The sequence below is a fragment of the Channa argus genome, chromosome 24 (assembly GCF_033026475.1).
Source record: "Channa argus isolate prfri chromosome 24, Channa argus male v1.0, whole genome shotgun sequence".
Taxonomy (NCBI): domain Eukaryota; kingdom Metazoa; phylum Chordata; class Actinopteri; order Anabantiformes; family Channidae; genus Channa; species Channa argus.
In genome coordinates, this window is record NC_090220.1 from 9,568,335 (window position 1) to 9,582,845 (window position 14,511).

The following is a 14,511-nucleotide window of genomic DNA, read 5'->3' on the forward strand; positions in this document are numbered from 1 at the left end:
AGAAATCACTTTCGTTTTCTTCGAGGTTGGAGAAAATTCTCATCTCAGTTATATCCCTCCCCTCCCCCGGTTTGCAAAGTGCCCAGACCCAGACTGGCCTGTACTTGCTAACACCATCCCTGACTTAACTTTATCTCTCAGCACTGTCCGATTAACAGGGGTCGCCGAAACGATACGGGCTACATCACAAAACCCCGATAACGACATACTAAACGCTGCTTACATTGTACCTCAGTTAAGTTAAGTGAGTACTTGTTATAAGCTTCCTGGGTGTTTGTGCGCGTGTTAAGTCGCAAATAATGTTAGGGAAATGTGTAAGAGTAGTTACCTGTCAGTACATACCTGGTCAGCAGCGGCGATGGGAACGGACACCTGGTTGCTTAAATCTTTTTAAAAGGCTTTAGCCGTGAAATTATCAACAGTTTTGCAGCATAGCTTACTGTACACATTGATAACACCCACCCCGTCATGTAACGCTGTATGTGAGTGGCTACTGCTTTTGATGGACAGGTTGGTTTAACCAATAAGAATCGACATTATATTCCACCGTTTTGAGATTAGTGTAACGTACTCTAACTTAATGTTGAGGTCACGTGTGGTAAATGTAGGCCTAAATAATACAAAATAGTGATAATGTAATAGATAATAGAGTCGTAGGTTTTCTTAAACATGGAAAGTTAAGGGGGCTGCAGCCTGCTTATTGATTAATTATATCAGGTAATCTGGAAGAGGAGACCAGAACCTTAAACACATGAAACTCAAAAAGACTGGGTGGTAACAACCAAAGGATTTGTAAAAGCATTTACCTTGGATACTTAGGTTGTATAATTTAATTTACACACAACACACTGCAATCTGCCAGTGATGTTAATGCAAATAAGTATGACAAAAAACACATGGCGGACAAAAATAAAAGGTTTTTTAAAAAGATGTTTACAGACATGATTTCAAATATGTCAGTAATTGGCAGCTTTGACGATTAAGACATAGAATAGAGGGGCCCTGTCTAGAAGAAAATAGTCATGTTGAGTCAGGAAAAGAACTAAAAGGGTCATACCTGCCAACCTGAGGCTAATATTGGAACAATCTCTTGCCCAAAGGAGCTGGGGATCGAATCAACAACTGGGGAAATGGTGGACGACTGCTGTACGTCCTGCCCCACAGTTCACCCCAGATCTTAATGAGCTGATCCAATGAGTTACATTGCTTTGCTCAGTTTCATAAAACATGAAAACGCTACATTTAGACCACTGTCAGCTATACATGTTTGCTGTGAGCTCTGGACTCTTTTAATCGTCTTGCAAAAGTGATATGTCTTCATTGTATATTTTTCAATAGATGTAGATTACCTTTGTTCCACCTTTATTTTACTTAAGTTATAAATATGGCTACTTGTTTGTGGCAGTGGATTGTTGCAGTTTGCAAGGGGGCTCCATACAGTCCTACAGTATACACTATGACAAGCACAGGCGTGAGTCAATACATTAAAGAAAGCTGTGCATGCTGGCTCACTTGCATGACTGATTGGTAAATGGTTTGTACTTATATCGCTCTTTTCTACTTTACTGGTACCCAAAGCTCTTTACACTGCTTCTCATTCACACACACACACTAACATATCGATGGGGGAGCTGCTATACAGCTGGCCTGCACTCACTGGGGGCAGGTGGGTTTCAGTGTCTTTCTTGCTCAAGGACACTGACCAGAGGAGCTAGGGCAACTGCTCTACCCCCTGAGCCACAGAACTAAAATAAACATTATAACTAGCACTGCTTTTCTTACTAGCACAACTTAAAATGGCCTACCTGAATCAGGTAGGCCTTTTTGATCATTTCCCAAATGTACCCACAGATGGCAAACAGGTGACGTGAGATAATCCAGCAAACACAAATATTTGAGGTAAGATGGTAACTGTTAATGATCAAATGACAGAAAAACATGAAGTTGCATAAATTCATTTATAGAAAAGAGGAAATGATGGTGTAATGGCACAAAATCCAGTCCATAAATTCTTTTACAACTTTCAGAAGCTAGGATTCTTCTGTTGGTTTAAACCTTAAATAATCTGGCTTATCTCTGCTGGTTCAAAATCTCGTCATTTCTCTCATATGCAATGCAAGTAAAATGGTGGTACAGTATGAGTGTGTTGGTTCAGTAATGTCCTGCATTTCAAGCTGAGCAAAGGTGGTTTGATCTGGCTGGATCCTCATGCACTCTGGTCTGGTATTTGATGGTATGTACAACCTGATTTGTTAAAAACATAGAAGATAGCCCCTTTGTTATCAGATGACTTACGTTTTGTTTCTTCCAAATGTATTGGAACATGTGACTGACAAGTGATTCTTGTTACCCAGGTGTGTCCTGTGTTACGACCCCTCCCCTTTGTACTTCCTGGACGTGTCTCTTGCACAGTAGACAACAATATGCACACAGATGCATGTTTCATTTACCCATTAATGCACAGAGTGTTAAGAGACTCATGCCACACACCCTATGAATATTATAGTCTTCTCTTCTGAATATTTTCTAATGAGCAATTATTACAACTCGTATTTAACCTCTTCAGTTACAAACTTGTGAGAAACCTGTGTTTAAGGTTCAAACACTAAATAGTTCCAAATTCCTGCTCTTGGTTGGGACTTGGGTTTTTCCTGTGAAGACTGTATTTGTTGTTAGAAAAAAGGATAAATCATAAGGATGAATCCAAATTAGAGAGCTGTCTATGGGGGAAAACAAGCCATCCTGAATCAGACAAAAGAGGGAACCTCATCCTAGGCATTTAGCACAAACATTGGTCATAGCCATAACCTGCTGTCTGGAGAGGCTCACTTATATTTGATCTTGATGATATTACTCATGATGCTAGCTGCAGAATGAATTCACAGGTAAACAGAAACATTTTTTCTGCAAATTTATAGATCAAAAGTAACTGGGAAGAGCTTCATCTTGCAGCAAATCATCGATCTAAAATACTCAAAAAAAATGGGAGATTTTAGACTGAACAAATCAATCACCAGACTCTAACACAACTAAACATGTACTTCACCTCCTAAAGAGGAGAATGAATTCAAACAGCAATTAAAGGATGCTACAGCAAAATTTAGGAAAAGCAAATCAAAATGAAAAACAACAACTTATAGTGATCTCAGTCTCAGGTTTGATGTCGTTGTTGTAAACAAGGCATTTACAACCAAATATGTTGTTTCATTTACTTTAAAGCTTTAATTTTCAAATTTTCATCAAATTATCATCAAATGAAACCTAAAATTCTGAACTTTTAAGCCCAAACGTCTTCATTCTTCAGTGTACAGCCAAATCAAGTTAATTTAAATCGAATCATTTAAAGGCTTTTGGAGGTGACTGTATTTGTGTGTCATAGACTGTAATTAAGAGTTAGGAAACTTTAATCTTTTCATATGAAGGTCCATGATACTTTTACCTCCAACTAGGTGCCTCTCAAAACGCACATTGTGAACTATGTATCAGGCCTACAGTGGTGGGAGACTTATCCTCCCTATTTAAATAAGGACACTAGTATTGCACACAGTACAAATACTCAATTATTACTAATTATTATTAAGTAAAACTATTGCACTGAATAAAAAATTGTTATGTTTATTGTTATTGTGGACTAATCTCCGAATTAGTCTCTTGATTGTTTGGATTGTAAATCTTCAGTAAAAAGTGACAAATGCCAATCGGATATATGTTGACAAACATTATACATTTTGAATGTTTGTCTTATGTGGTTTATTCCATTAAAATCATACATTAAAACATTGAAAAGCACACTTATGGTGGCACACTTGACTCTATGCATGTTTATCCTGGTCACCGGTTTAATGAATAGTACACTGTTTTCCAGGTATTCTGGTACACTGCAGATGTATACATATGGAAGATTTCACGTTTTGTAGAGCTTCATTCGGAAACATAATTAATGTTTGATAGTTATGATTTGGTAAACAGTAACTAAATATATGTAACCAAATACTGTGCCTTTGTACACTGCACTGTACTATAAACTCAAATGTTTGCATTCATTGGTGCATAACCTTTAAGTCATGGTAACTTAATAAAATGGACTTGGAAACTGAATTTGGTGCAGGATTGAGTGCAGGATTTTAGCTGACAAACTTAGATAGATAAAATCTTCTGTCCTACTACAGATAGTGCTGGTTTTATTTGAATCTGTAAACTGACCATCATTAGCTTTGTGTCAGTGGATAAGATTAACAGAGTGCCCTTTGTAAAATGTATTTTATTTGTACCAATGGAAGGGTTGGAAAAACTAATTGGGAAAACTATTTGGAGCAACTTGGTATTTATGATTAGTCCATTTAAAAAAATATTTGTTTATAATGCCAGTAATTTAGTAGATGGTAAATAAAAATGTTTTTATTTTTAGCAGAAATGCTAATTCCCTCTAAACAATGTAGTTTGTTCTGCTTTATTTCACCAGAGATCTTCATAACTCAAAAAGCTTGATGCAAACCGTTACATAATTTTTTTTTTTGTTGTTGAGTCAAAACATTAGTTTTTAGGGTGCTGATATACCTTGCTCACGGGTACATCAATTCTAACTCTGACCATGAGCAGGGGTCACCTTCAAGTGAGAACATGTAGGTATCCTGGGCCTTTATAATGTCTAACCTGACTTATAACTTACCAGTTTGTGAGGGCTGATAAATGGTACTGTATACAGTACAGTAATTTGCACATAGTGTTACTTTACCCACAGGCCTCCCTGTTCTTAAAAGAACTACTGGGTTATGCTACTTTAAGCACTACCTGGACAGAAATGATGACGTGTTTGATGCCCAAGACCTTAGCTCAACTAATCGGTGAAGAAATGTCTATGAAATTGACTACTTTCACGGAGGGGCTCTATCTCAGCTGCACAGAAAGACAACAATTCACATCTACGAGCAATTTAGAGTCACCAGTTAACCTAACATGCATGTCTTTGGAGTGTGGGAGGAAACCGGAGTACTCGGAGGAAACCCACATAAGCACAGGGAAGAGCTACAAACTCCACACACAAAGGCTGCAGCCGGCCAGAGATGTGAACCTGCGATGAGATCTGAAACTTACTTTAGATTTTAATTTGCAATCATGACATTATCAAATGTCTTAAAATTTAGACATGCAGTATCTGCATTACTTTTGGACCGTTTGTGGGCAAAGGAAATACATGGAGCTATAAATATTAACCTTTTCATTGATAAAGTGGCTTATGTACATCACCAAAGGGCAACAGTGGCAATCACAAGTGTGTGATCAGTGAAAATCCAGTTTCAGTTTAAAAATCCTAACGCAAATCCAAGCACACGCATCCACATAAGGTTAATTTACCATTAAATTATAGATATCTTAAACGCATATTGTCGCCACAGCGGATCATTGTCTGCATGTTGATTTGGCACAGTTTTTACGCCGGATGCCCTTCCTGATGCAACCCTCCCCAAACCCCACCGGGTTTGGACCGGCACTGCACAGCTGGGGGTGGGCTGTTAAGGGTTCAGTGTCTTGCCCAGGGACACTTCGACTTATAGCCAGGGCCAGGGATCGAACCACTCACCCTGTGGTCCGTGGACGACTGCCTTTACGAGATCATTTAGGATACAGTACTTCCGTTTATTGTACTGGTCTTCTGGTCATTTTCAGATAATTTTCAGATTATGTACTGTATGTATCTGAAATAAAAAACATTCTATTTATCCATAATGTAATTTTTAATATCTGAAAATCAACAATACATATGACTAGTCAAAAGTAATTTCCGATATATACAATTATGACTAGATATGTGATTGTGGTTATCTTTAACTACCATCATGACTATAGTGAGAGTACAATTTTGACTGGGAGAAATGCTATTATGGATATCAAAAATGTTAAACTGCTTGCCATAGAGAGCAGCTCTATGGTTTCACCATACTAACATCCTCACAATAACTAACTTGCTAATATCTCTCAGTTATAATGTTAATTATGTTCATTATCTTAGTTTAAAATGATGGCACTAGAAATATAAGACCTATTATTATGCCAATAAATAAAATAAGAATGCAATCATTTGTAACTCTTATCAACCCATATTTTATTCATAATAGAAGATAAACATCATATCAGATGTCAAAACTGACAATATTTTACCATTTTATGGAAAATACTAGCTCAATTTGGATTTGATGGCAGCAACACATCTCAAAAAGTTGAACAGGCCATTGTTGACCAACCCCTCTTCTTTTAACAACTGTCTATAAAGTGACGAAAGCAGTTGCTAGAGTTTTAGGTGATGAACGTTGTCCCATTCTTGTCTGAAGGTGGATTCTAGCTGCTCAACAATCCTGGGCCTTTGTGGCCACAGTTTTATGATATGCCAAATGTTTTCTATTGGTGAAAGGTGTGGACTTCAGGGAGAGCAGTTCAGCACCCAGACTCTTCTCCTGCAAAGCCATGCTGTTGTGATGGATGCAATATGTGGTTTAGCCTTGTCTTGCTGAAATATGCAAGGCCTTCCCTGAAAGAGACGTGTGGATGGGAGCATATGTTGCTCTAAAACCTCTTTGTACTTTTCAGCATTGATGGAGCCTTTCCTGATGTGTAAGCTGCCAACACCATAGGCACTAATGCCCCCATACCATCAGGGATGCAGGCTTTTGAACGGTCTGCTGATAACAAGCTGGATATTCCCTCTCCTCTTTAGTCCGCAGAACTTGGCGTCCATGGTTTCCAAAAACAATTTAAAATCTTGTTTCATCTGACCACAGAAAAGTTTTCCATTTTGGCTCAGACCATTTTAAATGCAATTTGGCCCAGAGAACACGGCAATGTTTCTGGATCATGTTCACATATTGTATATTGTATATTGCTTTGCATGATAAGGCTTTAACTTACATTTGTGGATTGCACAGCAGACCATGTTCACAGACAGTGATTTGTGCTCCTGAGCCCATCCAGTGATGTTCAGTAGAGAATCATACCTGTTTTTAATGCAGTGCCCAAAGATCAAGGGGATCCAGTTTTAACCTTCAGGTTTGCCCCTTGTGCACAGAGATTCCTCCTGATTCACTGAATCTTTTGATGATATTATATATTTATATTTATATATATATATATATATATATATATATATATATATATATATATATATATATATATATATATATATATATATATATATATATATATATATATAAAAAATATATATAAAATATATATAAATATATATATTTATATATTTATATTTACCCTAATTTTTGTAATTAAACTAAGTTTTAAAATGCTCCTCCATTTGTTTTTGATTTGCAGGAATTACTTTTCCAGCCTTTCGTTGGCCCTGTTCCAAGTTTTTTGAGATGTGTTGCTGCCATCAAATTCAAAAGAAGGTAATATTTTCCATTAAATGGTAAAATGTCTCAGTTTCAACATCTGGTTGTTTATGTCCTATTGTGAATAAAATATGGGTTGATAAGATTTGCAAACCATTGCATTCTGTTTTTATTTAGGTTTTACAAATTGTCCAAAGTTTTCAGAAATGGGGTTATAAGATTTCAACCTGATGATGCTTGCTGGATGAATTGTCAGTTGATTATCAACCTATTCAAGGGGAAACATGTACAAGCCCTTCGTGTTTTATGGCAACACATAGCAACTCATTTGTTAGTTGTTAAGAGATTTCACTCAGAAACCACAATTTTGAACTTTACTTGGGTCAAATGATCTCTAAAATATATAATTAATAAAAGCCTAAATAAAATTCCATTCTGTATGATGCATCTGTAAGTTAGAATCATCAAGCCTTTTAGTACATGATATAAGATATATTGTTTGAATAAAATGATCCAACATATGAGCCATGTATGCAATTTGCATCTTTACATTGGTGGTAAATTTCTGCCCTCTGGTGGGTCAATGGTGTCACAGTTTTGGGTTTTAGTGTGTGCAGTTGACTATTATCTGTGTGGAGTTTTTTTTCCCCGTGCTTTTGTGGGTTTCCTCCCACAGTCCAAAGACATGTTAGGTTAACTGGTGACTCTAAATTGCCCATAGGTGTGAATGTTAATGTGGATGGTTGTATGTCTGTTTATGTCTCTCTTTGTTGGCCCAGAAGATCTAGTAGTATGGGAGTGAACAATAAGGACTCTTCTAAGAAATATTGATTGAAAGGTGAGAATTTGAACATCCTATTGCTACTGAATTTCAACTCAATGAATCTTTTCCAAGTGTCTTTACTCTAGTCCATATTTTACATTAGTGAATTTGCATTAATGTAAAACCTGCTGTTAAACTGCCTGTTTAATGCCACTGTTTACACTTTAACACATTTGACCCATGGACACTGGACAGTACCTTCGGGATAAAATTACCTGGATGACTGAAAATCTTCCCACACATTTCTTTTGGAAATAATCAAAGCCCTGCTCAGCATTTCTCATGAGCCCCCTTGAGTAAGTATGTACAAAATAGTTACTTTCCAATAGGAGCAGTGTTAATAAAATCTCAGCATTATTCACAAATTTACCTCAATGAATAAACAAACCTACAAAATCTATGTTGATCATCATAGTATCAAGTATCTACCAAGGTGAGATGTTGAGCTTCACTTGGTGCATTTAAAAGAAACAAAAGGTCAGTGCTTTAAAGACAAAACTGAATTGTATCCAGAATAATAGCATTTAAAAAAATTCTAAAAGTCTTTGTGCAGTCATTGATCTCCTCCTTTTATTCTGATATTGTACTTACATGAAGGTGTGTTTAGTTTTAAGAAATATATAGAATGTTTTAGTCTCTGTCTTACTGGAGCAACTTTTCTAATGACTAAAGAAACTATCAAAGATATTCTAACTCCAACTGAAAAAAATATTAAAACAGATTGTAACATGGTAGCTGTATCCCTGCATTTCTTCACAGTTTAAATTTCTAAGACTAACTTTAATTGGCATATCATTTGGAAGACATTAACAATTTTATCACTAACAGCCAAATAAAAATCATTGACCAGTCCAAGTTGTTTGTTTACAAATGTTTTCACCAAATTGTAAGAAAGCAGGAAGCACAGTGAAATGGTTTGCACTTATATAGTGCTTTTCTACCTATTGGCACTCAAAGTGCTTTACACTGCTTCTTATTTACCCATTCACACTCACATTCATACACCGATGGGGGAGCTGCCATGCAGCTGGCCAACACTCACCGGGAGTGACTAAGTTGGGGTTCAGTGTCTTGCTCAAGGACACTTTGACATGTGACTGGAGGAGCCAGGGATTGAACCAACAACTGTGAAATTGGTGGACAACCGCTCTACCTTCCCGCGCCACAGTCGCCCCACAGTGGTTCACAGGTAAAACCACAACATCATTTAAAAAAACAACCTATTTCAGATTGTGGTAGGGATGATGCTGTGATTCAAAATCATTGAAGTTAAGCATTAGCATGTTGAAGAAAACTTTTACCAGCAGTCATGGTTTTGGTTACACAAAAAAAACAAAAAACAAAAAAGAACTTTTTTGCTTTGTGGCCTGGAAACATATACAAACATAGCAATAGGAGACCCAGCAGGTTGAATTTTGACACTGATGTCTGAGCTGATGGCTGCCACTCTAGTCATAACATGTCCTGGAAAATGTTGCAGCGCCCAGAAGCAGCTCTCAACTCTGCTTCGTTAGTTAGGCACCCAGTCTATTTCTGAGAGATAACCACCAGATAGGGCTTTTTGTGACTCACTCACACACACAGAAACACACATCTAGAAAAAACCAAAAATATTCAACACATCCATTGTAAAAGCCCTGAAAATCACGAAAAAATAAAGTCAAATTTTAAATGACAAGTAGCCGCCCCACTTATAAAAATGCAGAGGATGGAAAAAACAGCAATGTTATATCGCAGCCCAAAATTTCACATGGCTCAAGCAGCAAACAGTGTTGTCCGTATTTTCTCTTATGTGGCTATGCTTTGTCAAATGTTGTTTCTCACCTACAGGCCACTGGAGAGAAACCCCTGTTGGGTGCAAAACTGGAATCACCTGCTGAAATAAAAGTTCACTTATCAGAGTTAAAATCAGCCTACAGCTGAAATTGGTTCCAGTTCATCTTGATAATGTCAACTTTGTTGGCTTTTGTGAGCAATGGGGAGTAGTTTAGTTCAAAATAATGTGATGAAAAAACAAGAGCAAGTAAAAGATTAATTTCAATTAGATATATATTTTTATAGCTTCAGTAACATAGCTAGAAAAACAAAAATCGTAGTTGTAAACCATGAACTGGGAGGTTTTGCCACTGAAAGTAGTGAGGACAAAATGTACAAAATGTATTAACTAAACCGCTTGGACACAACCACTTACAACAGCATTTTTATTTGGGTTTAAAATAGACACAAGTCTGAGTGAATGATTCAAATTTGTAATTTGATCATGTCTTAAAACACAGCGAGTACCTCAATGCTTCAGTGTTGAATGTTGCACATCCACAGGACAAAGACTGTTGCGACATGCATGGGTCAGAGATCCTCTACATTTTCACAAAAAAGTTCCCAATAGCCTGAAAAAGCTCCTGTTTAACAATGTTCATTATGACTTCGGAAGTTCAGTATTAAGTTCAGAATTATTATCAAGCAAGTATATAAAGATATATTCTCTATTACATATCATCATATTATTGGCCAATAACACTTGAAAAACAAGGGTCAAAATATGGTCTCATCTCTCACCAAATAAAGTGTTGTTGGTGCCACAGAAATGCAAATCTTTCACATATTACAAAATATAAAATATCTCTCAGCTTTTAACTTTGTCAGTATCGTCAGAATAATGGCATAGAACTTAGATTTGATTAAGACTTCTTTCACTGAAATGTAGAGGCTGAAATATTTTTTTTGTTTGTTTATTAGTTTTAAGTTTATTCTCCAAGGTAAAGTACAATTCTAAGCTTTCATCTTTGATATACAGTAAACCTGCTCTGTTAAGGCAAGTGGTGACCATTATGTTATGGAAAATCTGCAAAAGAATGATGGCAGATATAGTGAAACACATTGTAAAAAATAAAAGGAAACTAATGTTGATCTACACATACAGTCAATGCTAACAAATATTTGCTTTGCCACAAACCTCAAACACCCTAAGGGACAAGGGAAACATGCTTTTTTGGGAATTGCAGTGTTTTTTAAGTACTTCTTATCAGTGTAATACAGGAAACAGCAAACGGTCCATCAAAGCAGGTCAGGGTTCAGTCTTCTCAGGTTTGACCATCGCCATATCAGACAATAATCCATTGATGTAATTAGTATTCATTAACCTTATCAAACAGTGGTTGTGAATAAGGGCACTTTTGAAACATCCCATTGATAAGTAAAATAACTACAATTAATGTAACTACAATAACTGTGTTTATAAATTAAATTAGCTTGGTAGGTTGCATTATTCATTCCAAGTTTCAAGTGTGTTATATGTAAGTAAACTACACATATATATTCATTATATTATATTGTATCGTGCTGAGTCAGTTAAGCATCTGCTCAGCATCATCAACGCTCATTAAAAACAAATGGTAAGAAATCTGACATAGCAGTACTCAGACCTCCTGGCTCTCCACATCGAATTCATATAGACTCATTATCCCCTCAAGCATTCTCCTCATGCCTCAGTTGATGACTTCAACAGTTCAGAGACGTCTGATAAGGTTTGATTTTATTATTCTAATGGCAGCTTAGAGAAAGACCGCTGTCATACAGCTTTCTGCCTGAACCTGAGAGAAAAACAGACACGCAAGGACGGCTGATAGGCCATCAGACAGTCAACATTGGTGTTTAGGCTGAGGTCACCAAGGACTAATATTTTGTTTTGTTTTACATTTTCATACCAAACTGTTAAAGGATAAGTTTGCAAATTTCAAGTCTCTAAAAAAGCCATAGCCATATGTACATTTTAGGAGGTTTTTTTTCTGTAATTGTTCCTATTATTCACACTTGGTCAAAAAGTCCCTCTGAAAATGCTTCAGTACTAATAATGGGGGAAAAATCTGCAGTCCCCATTAAGTGAACATAAACTGAATATTTAAAAGTTATAGCAGATTTTTTACAATTGTTTCTCTTCCCAAAAAGATTCCTTTTTTGAGTTACTATGCATCGACTAGAGCTCAACTGGGAGACAATCTGAGGTCAAAATGTGTGCTGGGGCTTCACAAGCTAATAATTAATGATGGAAACTGTTCATCTGTGTCATTGTCCACCTCAAAGTTTAGTTAAAAACTTACCTTTTTAGTCTTTATTTTTCATGATGTTCTTACCTGATTAAAAATTAATACTTATCTGCCTTCTCAAATCGACAGTTCTCATCTTTTCTACCAGAGATTGTCGGCAACATTTCTAATTTTTCTTTCCTTTCTCTGTCCTTCTGTTAGTTCCAAAAGAGAAAAATGTGTTGCATTAAATTCTCTGACCACCCTCTCAAATCTCTCCCACCTGTTAACATGCTCAAAACACACTACATACTACACTCAAATTAAATATGCTCTGCAAATGACCCTTTAATCAAAGTTTCAACAATACATATTTCTGTGCTTTTGTGTCCTAAATTTAATTATAATTTAAATAGCAAAATATAACATCACATCTCTGTTGCAGAAAGCAACATACTCCCTTTACTTCTCACTGTCAATGCAACAGCTGTATGAATAATATTGGCTTTTAAATAAAAAAAACATTTTACATTTTACAGTGAATAAAATATATTCTTCAGACATCCTCAGTGTCGTAACAGAAATAAATACAGCAATTCCAGGACAAAATAACAAACACAAAGCCCAATCAGACATAATATCAAACTTAATGTGGTTATTTGCTAGTAGCTGCAATGTGAAGGGAAGGTGAGGGTGCAGCAGTTTGAAAATACATATTTTCCTGTTTGCAGTATGTTAGCAAAGCAAAGCCATCTGCACTGTATACACCCCATCCAGGTTCCTGTCCGAACATTTCCTCGGTGCAGACTCAGACACATGCCAAGAATCATTTACTTTTCACTACATTCCTTTTCCTTTTTTGTAAAAATGAAAATCAACAAATATACAAATGGTTCATGTTTGAAGACTTAAAATGTCCTAACACTTACATTCAGGAACATTCATGTTGAGTGAAAAATTAAACAATCAAAGAAAATCAAATAAAACCAAAACCAAAGAAAAAAACATATTCACAATAGGAGGACTATTATGAGGAATATTCATTGCCATAAATGATCATATGTTACAACTTATTACTCTAGTAGTCCGGACTCCTCTCCAGGGTGGTACGTTATTATAGTTTTTCCTTTGAGGGAATCCAGATATAGGGTCCTGAATGTTCCTCTATGACCTCTTTGCAGTGGTTATAAATGTCCTCTAAGGTGTCTCCTTGAACCAGCGCTGCAAAGCAAAATGATCAATTTATGTACTGTGAAGCATTTTATTGAATTGGTAAAACCCTGTTCCAGGGGCATTGTATAAATATGAAGAGACATATCACTTTTTAAAACTAAAACATGTGATTGTTCAAATATTTTTAACAAACATTCTGAATTTGATGCCAGCAACACATTTCAAAAAAGTTTGGACAAAAGTATATTTACCACTCTGCTGCTATTTTCTAAAATAGTTTTTACTTGCAGTCCACAGAACAGTTTCCACCATCTCAGTCCACTGTAAATGAGTAAATGATGTTTCTGGATCTTGTTTGTATGTGGTTGTTTTCGTTTTGCATAGTGGAGTTGTAACTGACATTTGTGGAAGTAGACAGAATTTGTTTCGGAGCCCATGCAGTGATTTGTCTGGTTTTATTGTGGACTGAGGGCCCCAAGACCAGCTGTTCAGTGATGGTTTTTGGCCTTGTCTATTGTGTATAGAAAATCCTCTGGATTCTCCGAATGTTTAAATGACAATATGAACAGCCGCTGTCCGGACTTTTTTTTTTAAATAGTTGGCATCAAATTAAAAGACTATTTTTCAAAAACAATCTAATTTCTTGGCAATTTCTCTAACAATCGCCTGGATTTTTTGGATTTTTTATAAAATGTACATTTTAATTGACATATTCTACATTTTGCTATTTTAACATTAAAGCATTTCCACAAAGGGGCTTTAATATGATCTTACCTTAATCTAGCTAAAATGACTCCATGTTTTTATTTGAATTGCTATCATACCTGTGAAGAATTCCCCAAACTCCTGCTCCAGCTTCATAGCTCTATCAAATGTCTTCTTAGCTTGTTCCTCTGTCAGTCTCTTGTTCATGTCCCTGCAGAGTGAGAAATGACACAAAACATCACACCTGAGAATCTGTCTTTGTCATTTTCACTTATGGAAGAGAATTCCTACAATAAATGTTTCATGTAGTGGTCAGCAGATTTAACGGTTTTGTTTTACTGTGTTGTTATTCGTAATCTGTCTTTACGCCAGCTTCCACTTGCAGTGACTATAAAAGTTTTCACCCCCTTAGATTGTCACTGCACCAAAGCCATATAAAATGGGGTGAAAC

At 36.3% G+C, this 14,511-nt stretch overlaps 2 protein-coding genes across 31 annotated transcripts in view; both read right to left on the minus strand.

Moving 5' to 3' along the window:
* Positions 1–461, minus strand: part of LOC137109292 (HMG box transcription factor BBX) — a 29,224-nt gene extending 28,763 nt beyond the window's left edge. Inside the window, exon 1 of one of the 2 annotated variants that reach the window (XM_067494905.1) lies at positions 343–461. The gene's annotated coding sequence lies outside the window, so the exon portion shown is untranslated. The remainder of the gene's footprint in view (positions 1–342) is intronic. The other variant, XM_067494902.1, reaches the window with a different exon arrangement.
* Positions 462–10,873: 10,412 nt separating this feature from the next.
* The window catches only part of dlg2 (discs, large homolog 2 (Drosophila)), a 232,740-nt gene continuing 229,102 nt past the window's right edge, over positions 10,874–14,511 (minus strand). For all 29 annotated transcript variants that reach the window (XM_067494167.1, XM_067494164.1, XM_067494163.1 and 26 more), the window contains 2 exons: positions 14,180–14,271; positions 10,874–13,403 (listed from right to left, as the gene is read on the minus strand). In XM_067494167.1, the coding sequence (XP_067350268.1) occupies positions 13,297–13,403; positions 14,180–14,271 (199 nt within the window). In that variant the 3' untranslated portion in view covers positions 10,874–13,296. The remainder of the gene's footprint in view (positions 13,404–14,179; positions 14,272–14,511) is intronic.